This window comes from Stegastes partitus, unplaced genomic scaffold (assembly GCF_000690725.1).
Source record: "Stegastes partitus isolate 25-593 unplaced genomic scaffold, Stegastes_partitus-1.0.2 Scaffold1318, whole genome shotgun sequence".
NCBI classification, from domain to species: Eukaryota; Metazoa; Chordata; class Actinopteri; family Pomacentridae; genus Stegastes; species Stegastes partitus.
In genome coordinates this window covers 156,163-165,968 of record NW_007579049.1, presented here as the reverse complement: position 1 = coordinate 165,968, position 9,806 = coordinate 156,163, and the positions used below count along the sequence as shown (strand labels likewise).

The window sequence follows — 9,806 nt, the reverse complement described above, 5'->3', positions numbered from 1 at the left end:
AACATTTGTAAATAAATACAGATTTCTGACGTGGATATTATTTACATTTTATAGTCAACATGTAAATTAAAACTTTTAATTAATAATATGAACTTTTAAATTCATGTTTTCTAGATTTTTTGTGATTTTACTTAATATCTGTAATTTAACAAAAATGTTCACAAACTACAATTTTTCAATCCTCATTACGTTTGTCCTCATTCAAAACTTTTATTTCAGAAACTTAAAGCAACATCTTCAAATGTTTTCCTGAAGAAACGCAGAAAATCTGACCTGAAACGCTGCAGTTCTGCTTTAAAAGATCGTCTGAAGAGCTGCTGGATAAATGTCTGACCGGTTTTAAGTTTAATGTGCATAAAAACTAAAAAACAAGGGTTCAACAAATTAACTTTCTTTGAGGACGTTCTTCTAAATTGAATTTTAAACAACTTCTCACATTCTCAGGTGAATAATCTGCAAACTTTTCTATTTACTGCGTCTTTAATCCACTTTCTGCTGGTTTCACTTGAATATTTTTGTCCGTCTTTTCCTTCCTGTCAGCGTTCAGTCTGATGCCTGCAGGACGATAAAACTGATTCTGATGTGATTAAATAAAGACGCGTTTAAATCTCTGACTTTGATCCAGATCAGACTAATCTGCCCTCAGACACCAGATTACAGAACATCATGAAACATCTACGATCCTCAACACTGGAGGTGAAACTTTCCTAACATCAGAACAACGAGCTGCAGAACTCCAGAAAGCGGAGCCGGTCTGCGGTCCGATGCTCCTCTGAGGCCCGTCCAGGTCGATATGTGATGATGGGAGGAAACGACGTCCTGATGCTGATAAAGAAGCAGCAGCAGCAGCAGCTCTGGACTGAGAGGGATCGATAGAGCAGCAGATGTACAGACTGGAGCTGCTGCTGCAGAAACAGCGACTGAGCTGAAGTGAGGTTTGTGCTGAGCCATGTGGAAACTGAGCTCCAGCTCCAACAGTGGATCACTGAAGGAACTTTAAGGTGATTTAAAGCACAAAGAGCCGCTCTGGAGGCTCCAGGGTGATTAAATGAATTCATGTTAATTGGATTTGTGGTTTCTGTCTCTGGCTGATGAGGATAATTGGACTAAAGCCTGATTATTTGTCTAATTTTGAGTTTTTCAGCCACAGAAGAGCCTAAAAACCCAAACTGGAGTGGGTCCGGTCCGGCTCTGATGAACCCTTTAAGGTGGATTTCAGACATGCAAAAGTGGAAAATGGCAGATTTCATTCATTCAGCCTCCAGAGAAGCTCCCGTGCTGCTCCGGTCCGATCCAACCGGGAGGAGACCGCTGGAGCCACAAACCGTCCCTCCACCCACATCACCGGCCGGTTCGCCGCTGCGTGGCCGGGCTCGGGTCGCTGTGAGCGGGCTGGACGGCCTGCAGGCTCCGGGGCGGTGATGCCTGGATGGAGGGAGAGAAGCGTCCCCGCTCAGCCCCGTTAACCCTTCACGCCGCCGGGCTGAGCCGCGGCGCGCCGAGCCCCGGCCGGACTCACCCACAACGAGGCTCACTCACCGCGGGTCCGGTTCCGAACGTCGATCCCAGCCGGTTCTCCGCCACCGGGAGCCTCCGTGTCATGTATTCGGTGAAGTGTGCTCCCCGTCGGCTCCGCCTGCTGCTCGGCTCCGGTCAACTCGCGGCTATTGTTAGCAGCTCATAGAAACGCAGCGACGGAGCGCATTGGTCACCGGAGAGACGCGTCACGGCGCCGCCATGTTGGTCCGGTGGAGCCTCCGGTGGCCGGTTCCGGTCCGCTCACCGGAAAAGTAAAACACATTTTTTACTAAAATATAAAACAGTCTGGATTGTTATGAATGAAAGACGTGAACAGGTGATTTGTTTAGATTAAAAATCCAAATGTCACAATAAAAGTCTTTAATTTTCTACAGTTTTATAATAATTATAAATCAGATATTAGTGGAAAAACGTGTCTTTTGCTATAAATCACTCCTTAATGTTGAGATATTTATCATCCATAACATTTATAATAATGAAAATAAAAACATTTTCCTCCACATTGTTTATTTTAATTATAATAAACTGTTTTTTTTTCTCATATTCTGAACCATAAATCTCCACTTCAGCAGCACTTCAGGTTTATTTTTATCTATTTTTTTTAATAGTTTTTACAGAAGATATTGTATCTATATCTATCTATATCTATCTGTATCAGCCACAGCCTGATTTATAAAACATTTCATTTAAAATGTGGAGTTTTGTGTTTTTTTTCTAACTGTTGACAAAATCTTCTGAAACATGAAGCAATAAAATTCTTTCTGTTTCTACAGAAACCAACAGTTTTATAATAATTATAAAGCAGATATTAGTGGAAAAAAACATGTTTTCTGTTATAAATCATTCTCTAATGTTGAGATATTTCTCATCCATCACATTTATAATAATGAAAATAAAAACGTTTTCCTCCACATTGTCTATTATTGTAATTATAATAAATATCTTTAAATGCTGCTTCCTCAAAACTGTTTTTTCTCATATTCTGAGCCACAAATCTCCACTTCAGCAGCACTTACATCTATTTCCATATATTTTTTTAAAAATAGTTTTTACAGATGATTTTGTTCATATATTCTATGGACGCCCGTTTATGCCAGTAAAAAATATTTTTAAAAGTTATTATTATGAGATAACATTTAGTTTAAAAAAATAAAAATAAAATAAAAGTGGTGTATTTTTCTGGCTGTTGACAATATTTTCTGACAAATGAAGCAATAAAAGCAAAAACCCAGCCCATAATAACCTTTAACTGGTGTTTTAGCAAAATCAAACTGACATCTGGAAGGTGCTTCTACAGTTCTGCTCTGAAAAGTCATGTCAATAAGGGCAGATATATGTATATTTATGTATATATATGGACGTCATTTTTATATTTAAACATACATTATTAGAAAACTTGTATCACAAAAATCATTGTCTTATTTTAATTAATCAAAAAGCTTCACAGTGAAATCTGTTCAGTTTTACACTATTTACATGTCGTCTGCCCCTAAACGAACCAAAGGATTTATATTACAACTATATATTCTTTTCTTTCTGCACGTGAAGTTTTGTTCTATATATATATATATATATAATTTTGCATATGAATTTATATATATATATTTAGAATATAGTTTAGTTCAGTGTGAAGTTAGCTCATCAGATTTGTACTTACTGTGATTTATTAAACACAGTTTAAAGCTGCTTGTTGTCTAGTTTTCTGTCTCTGGAGCCTCCAGAAGCTGCAGAACTCTGGTGTTTCCTCCTGGACCGGACCAGAACCCACAGAACTCTAATTGCACATCTTTGGTCAGAACCAGCAGAAGCCCGGAGCAAGATGGCGGCCGCACGGACGCACGTGAGCCTCCTGCTGCATCGTCTGCGTGCCGTGTGCTGCCTTCATGGGTCGCTGGGAATTCAGGGCGACAGATCCTTTAAGTAGGAAAAAAAAATCAGAGAAAATCCCAAATTATGGACACGATGAAGAATGAATAAAGATGGAGATGAAGCAGCTTTTATTCAGTGTCTTCAGTGTTTTAGATGAACGTCGTCTGTGATGTTTGAATCTGGTGATGTGCTGCAGATCTTCCTTTAAGCATCTCAGCACATGTAATGATGGCAAAGATAATACATAAAATAAATGACCCCACCCAGTAATCCTCATGTGGACAATGTCAGTCAGATCCAGAGCTGGAAAATCCTGATCCAGATCCAAACAGCTGCAGACTTCATAAAGGAACGGACACAACGTTAGGAAAATGTGCATTTGTACCTAAACTGATGTAGAAAAGTACAAATTAAAGTGGATCTCAAGAGCATTGATAAATACCAGCCAGGTCTCAACAAGATTCAGGTCTCAAAAACACCCCTAAAACCAGATCCAGGCCTCAGGAGCTCTCCTAGAACAGGATTAAAGTCTCAATAACATCCTAAAACCAGATTCAGAAAGCTCCCGAAACACCAGCCAGGTCTAAAATCTCCTCCTAAAACCAGATTCAGGTCTAAAGAATCCGCCTAACACGAGAGTCAGGTCTTAAAAACGATTCTAAAACCGGATTCCGTTCTCAGGAACACTTCTTAAACACCAGCCAGGTTTCAAAAACGCCCTTTAACCAAATTAAAGTCTGATGAACTTGCTAAAACCAGATTTGGGTCTCAAAAACACTCCTAAACCAGATTTAGGTCTTCAGAGCTTTCATAGACCAGGATTAAAGTCTCAAGACCCTACTCAAACCAGATTCAGGTGTCAGTAACATCCTTAAACCAGATTCAGAAAGCTCCCAAAACACCAGCCAGGTCTAAAAGATCCTCCTAAAACCAGATTCATGTCTCAAGAATGTTTCCACTGCTGGATTCAGGTCTTAAAAACAGTCATAGACCTCATCCAGGTCTCAAGAATACTTTTAACACCAGACTCATGTCTGAAGAATGCTCCTAAAACACCAGCAAGGCCTAAAAAATGCTCCCAAAACCAGATTTGGGTCTCAAGAATGCTCCTACCATTAGATTTAGGTCTTTAAAAAGCTCCTAAAACCAGATTCAGGTCTCCAGAATAGTCCTAAAACCAGATTTGTATCTCAAAAATACTTCTAAAAAACCAGCCATGTTAAAAAAAAACCTCTGAAAACCAGATTAAGGTCTCAAGAACGCTTCCAAAACTAGATCCAGGTTTTAAGAGCACCTCTAAAACACCAGCTAGATCTCAGGAATACTTCTTAAACAAGACTCAGTTCTCAAAACCTCCTAAAAATCTGTTTACAGTGTAGATTTATGTGTGTTGTGTACAGAGTTTATGTAAATGTAATCTTTGTTCAAGAACATTTTCAGAAACTGCTTCTGAAGTTGATTCAGTGTCCTGACATGAAGTCACGGTGACGTCAGGATGAAACAGTCTTTTAGAAATAAAACACTTTTTAAACGTATTATCAGGTTCATCCAGTGAAGACGAGGTTGTTTTTTCTATGCATACGTAGGTTTAGTCAGCGGTGGGCGTCAGAGCCATCATGTGCTGCCAGGGTCACAGAAATCTGCCCCGAGGCCTTCAGAGTCAAAAGTGCGCCTGTAGCTTAAAATGAAACTGTCGCTTTAACCAATCAGATTGAGAGTTGGTGGTCCTTACGATGACATCAGCACTTTCACGTCCTCTGATTGGATGGTCAGAGAGCTCAGCCAAAGCTAGCGGTTCCCGTCTGCACAAGCTAAAAGTTTTACGATAAAGTAAAACTTGTTTTTAAGTTAAGCGAGCGGACATTCTCAGCCCTACAGCGAATTAAAACTTATGACAGAAACACGTATTTGCTGAGCACAATCTGAACCAACTGAACCAACCGCATCAGCCCTGGTAATGAACCAAACAAGTCATTTACATTTTAAGTTATGTTTTACACTCGTTTGACAGGAAACATCTGGATCTGCTACCACACCCTCTGCTCCCAGATAGTCAAACAATTACGACGACTAACAGCGATTTTAACAAAGTTCACCACATCAGAACCAGCCTAGCAGCAGATAAACCCAGACACTAGAATCCAGCCTGGGGTGGGCCGGGCTCTCACTGCTTTAATGCCTTTCTACTGGCTCCTTTCTATTGGCTCCTTTCTATTGGCTCTTTTCTATTGGCTCCTTTCTATTGGCCAGTGATTTCTGGGGAAAAGTCACATAAACGTTGCTCATATCAGGAGAAATATTTTCAGGAGTGATGATCTCACCGTGGATGTTTGGTGTCTGCCATGTCCTGTAGAGGGCGACAAAGCTTTTTATTTACACACCTGTGAACCACAAGAGAAGCTTTACAGTGTGCACCTTCGTCTTCTGTCCTGTAACTATGTGTGGAGCTTCCTGGGATTCACAGTCCTGCAATAATTTGTTGGTATTTTTAATAATGTGAATGCATGAATCAGATGATGTCACTGATCTGATACGTGCATAACTGAAAGACTGCATTTCATAGCTATTGTTCTGCTGCTCTGGTAAAATGTTTGGGGTCACTGGCGAGATGGGAATGTAGATTATATTTCAATATTAGAGCCACTTCAGCTGAAAGGAAAAATAAAATCTGGTGACTGTGCAGCGTCAAAGTTCAACAAAGATCCTCAGAGAAAAAAAGAAACATACACAAATGTTTTCTGTGATCTTTATCTTTCAGCATGAAACACAATCACAGGACAATAAGAAATAATGGAAGTGAAATGAAAAAAAAAAACAATTCAAGGCCTCACATTCTAGTTTTATGTCTGTGATTCTGCTCTAAACAGAAAACGTATTTATTAAACAGAAGTGTGAGCACTAAGCTGGCAGCAGGTACGTTTCCAGAGTGTGGTTCCTCCCTTGGCCGCTCCTCTTTCCCTTATTCAAGTGATCCAGGTTGTGTTTAGAAACCACACGTGCAGCCAGAAGACACTCCCGCTACAGACGATACAGACGTGAGCTCATGTTCTGTCAGGACGTCAAAGTATTTACTCTCTCACTCTTCAAGATGGAGAAGGACGGCGACAACTCAGACTCTGGTGAGATATTTATTGTTGCTCTTTTGAGGTGAACTTGATGTGTGATGTTAAGTTAAATATCAGTATGTTCAATGTAAATGTAAACCAGGCTTTAGGTTTCATAGAACAACATAAAGTAGCTGTTTGTGTGTTTTTATTAAACTAAATCATTAGAAATCTTGATTTTATTTTCAACTCTTCACAACACTGCAGCACGTCAGCAGTGTGTAAATTAAAGAAGAGGTCACTGTTAAAAGCCTTAAGAGGTGATAAAAGAGAAGCAAAGCAGCAATAAAGAGCTGCAAAACAGGTGATCGTTGTGAAATGAGGAGACTCTGCTGTGAGATAAGAACAAACCCAGAAACCATGTGTTTTACTGTCAATCCTCAGCTGGTCATTTATGAGGAGACACAGTTAGTCACACACACAACTCCTTCACTTTGATTGTTGACCTATGAACGAAGTTTATATACTCCTATACTTATAAAATCTTTATCTGAATAAACTTTATCGGTGTAGCCACATAATGAACTAGTGCCACCAGAATCACAGCTTAGACAATGTGTTCACAATTTTAATTTTTTATTTTTTTTAAAATGGTGTTATAATGTAAAATAAACGTATATCTGTCTATCTTTTATTTTGAGTTCGATTCCAAATCCAGACCTCCATGGGATATTCATTTTGATTTACATTGCTCATGTTTATGTTATTTAGTTCTCAGCACATTCCACTATGTCATGAATAAAGACTCTCTACTGGAATTTTAAATTCATTGAGATCTCGGACCACAGCGTGTTGTTGTTGTTCTTGTTGTTGTTGTGATTGTCTGCTGACATAGTTGTGCAGATGCTGCCTGCACAACAGACGACATCTGCACAATCTGACTGTAAAAGGCTTCACGCGGCGTAATCAACTGCTTACAGATGCAGATTCATGACTGTTTCTGAATCTTTGCATTTGCTGCGTCAGAGATGACACACCGGTGTGGCCCGCTCTGCCTCGGCCCTCTGACCTTCCACAGACAGGCTGTGGGAGACCTGGTCCGCCTGAGTCAGGGGGCTCGACGGGCCGAGAGGACCGGGAACTCGTTCAGGGACGGCCTGGTGTTCAGCAGCCGGACGGTCAAGATCCAGGAGAGGATTCGTCTCAGGGTGGAGAGCGATTCGTTCAGGTGGAGCGGAGCTCTGCGTGTTGGCTTCACCAACGTGTCGCCCTCATCCAGGTCTCTGCCTCTGCCCAGCATGGCCTGCCCCAACCTCAGCAGCAGCCCTGGACACTGGGCTGCTCCTGTCCCACAGCTCTTATGTCCAGCAGGTTCAGAGCTGGAGTTCTGGGTTTCTTCAGGTGGCAGCATATACGCCTCAGGCAACAGCCGTCAGTACAAGCTGCTGACAGGAGTGGACCTGAGCCAGCCACTGTGGGCCATGATGGACATCTATGGACAGACCTGCTCCGTTTTCCTCCTGGGTACGTTTACGATAGCCACAGTTTTGTTTGTTCTGCAACACGTTTTTCTTGTTGGCAGAAGGTTTCACAGGCACTGACAATACCAACTGTTTGAATGACGAGGATCAACAGACAACCTGTCATGATGCCTCTTTTACTCGCTGCTGCAGGCTCAGAGAAAAAAGGACTTTGCACGAGAAGATCCTGTCCTGCTCCTGAAGCCACCACCTCCCCTGATGTTTCCAGCCTCAGTCCGAGCGCTGACATCTTCTGTCTCGACATGGAATTCCCAGCAGGTATGAAAGAGTCCAATACTGTGTGAGCTGTTGAATTAAGACTGCTGGTCTTTGTCCGTGTTGTCATGGCGATTCTCTCCTCTGGTCTTAGGTACAGGCTGTGTGGTCTGCATGGTGAGAAAGGCCACAGTCGTGCTGCGCTGTGGCCACCAGTGTTTGTGTAACAGCTGCTGCACCAAAGTCTCCCAGCAGTTTGGTCGCTGCCCGCTGTGTCGATGCAGCTTCAGCAGTGATGCATCAGTGGAGGAAGTGTCTGTGGAGGTCTGAGCTCCACGACGCCGGACGAGAATCAACAAATACAAACTGAAGAGAGACTGGAACCGAGGAAACACTGAATACTGCATGTGTCCTGGTGCAGGAGAATAAACGCTGGAGATCTTTGCTGGAACATCCCTGATTGAAGTCCAACCAGGAAACATGTTGTTCTCACTTTGTCCATATTCTGTAAATGTTGTGCAGCTTGTGTGGAAAGAAGAAAAGTTAATGTTTTGTTAGAAGTTTCTCGTCAGAACTTGAATATTTTTAATGTTTAAATCTTTGTTGTTTAAAATAATGTTAAAAACTGCACTTTATTGTAATTGCTACATAAGGATACGGGTAAACCTTATAGGAAGATATTTATCGTACTCACAGCAAAATGTTCGATGTTATTTATTCATATGTTTATTTATGAGAAATGAAATCTAGAAACTGAATGTTTTAGTGGTGATCCAGGATGCTTGTCTATGGGGAGCGTCCACAGTAATTAACTGGGTGTGACAGACACAAGATGAATCTACACAGAGCAGCTGTCAGCTATTGATAAGCATGCAGCCTTCCATTTTATTATAGATCAGTGAATGATTAACGATCTGACAACCCAGGTGCAGACACAGACACAGACAGGTGAACTTATCAAAAGAATTTAAGTGACAGAAGAAAGAAAACTAAATAAAGGGAGGAAGTTAAACTGAGAGGAAACACAGAACGAGGGAAACTCAAACTTAAATCACAAAGGGGGCAAAACTACAATAACCTAAGAAAAACTCAAAACTAACACCTGAAGGGAAAACTGCTGAATAAACGAACTAAACCAACCAAACGGGGATTCTCATAGTTCAGTAGGTATGTTGTAAATATATTGTAAAATCTGCTTTGCATTAAAGTTTTGACCTTTTTTTTTCTCACCTAAGTGCAAATAAACACAATGACACACTTCACTGGAACATCTCAGCTTCCTTCTCAGAAGCTAACTCTGAGGAGGCCTCAGCAGAATCTGGTAAACTGGAGCAACAGCGCCCCCCTCTGGTCATCTGGAGGCTTTCAGACCATCCACCATGTCAGGTCATAATGTTCCACAGTTTTACTCTAATGAACGTTCCCTAACCTCCATCATATTAACTAAATATAGGGAACATGTCTTTCAGGTTCTCTATCATGCTGTATGTAGCTGAGGAACACTTTGTCATGTTCCTGTTTTCTGCCTTATAAACACACATGATTCAAACAGTCTTTGTTTTATTGATCTGGTCCAGATTCTGAGCACATCTGCACCGTTAAGGCTAACGGTTCACGT

The 9,806-nt window shown here is 41.2% G+C and overlaps 2 protein-coding genes across 2 annotated transcripts in view; one reads left to right on the top strand and one right to left on the bottom strand.

The window, feature by feature from the left end:
- pak1 (p21 protein (Cdc42/Rac)-activated kinase 1) overlaps nucleotides 1–1,661 on the bottom strand; it is a gene marked incomplete at its 3' end in the record, with an annotated part of 50,198 nt that extends 48,537 nt beyond the window's left edge. Inside the window, exon 1 of the mRNA XM_008298458.1 lies at nucleotides 1,540–1,661. The remainder of the gene's footprint in view (nucleotides 1–1,539) is intronic.
- A 4,825-nt stretch (nucleotides 1,662–6,486) lies between these two features.
- LOC103369685 (E3 ubiquitin-protein ligase NEURL3-like) lies at nucleotides 6,487–8,518 on the top strand. Its single transcript, XM_008298457.1, has 4 exons — nucleotides 6,487–6,527; nucleotides 7,479–7,976; nucleotides 8,126–8,251; nucleotides 8,343–8,518. The coding sequence occupies exons 1-4, from the start codon at nucleotides 6,497–6,499 to the stop codon at nucleotides 8,516–8,518; spliced, it is 831 nt and encodes a 276-aa protein (XP_008296679.1). The 5' UTR covers nucleotides 6,487–6,496.
- The last annotated feature ends 1,288 nt before the right edge of the window (nucleotides 8,519–9,806 follow it).

Bases quoted from the DNA above. Each gene is read 5' to 3' on its own strand.
- LOC103369685 (XM_008298457.1), top strand. From the start codon at position 6,497: ATGGAGAAGGACGGCGACAACTCAGACTCTG. The intron at 7,977-8,125 runs GTACGTTTACGA...TCGCTGCTGCAG, and splicing joins CTGCTCCGTTTTCCTCCTGG to GCTCAGAGAAAAAAGGACTT. The intron at 8,252-8,342 runs GTATGAAAGAGT...CTCTGGTCTTAG, and splicing joins CGACATGGAATTCCCAGCAG to GTACAGGCTGTGTGGTCTGC.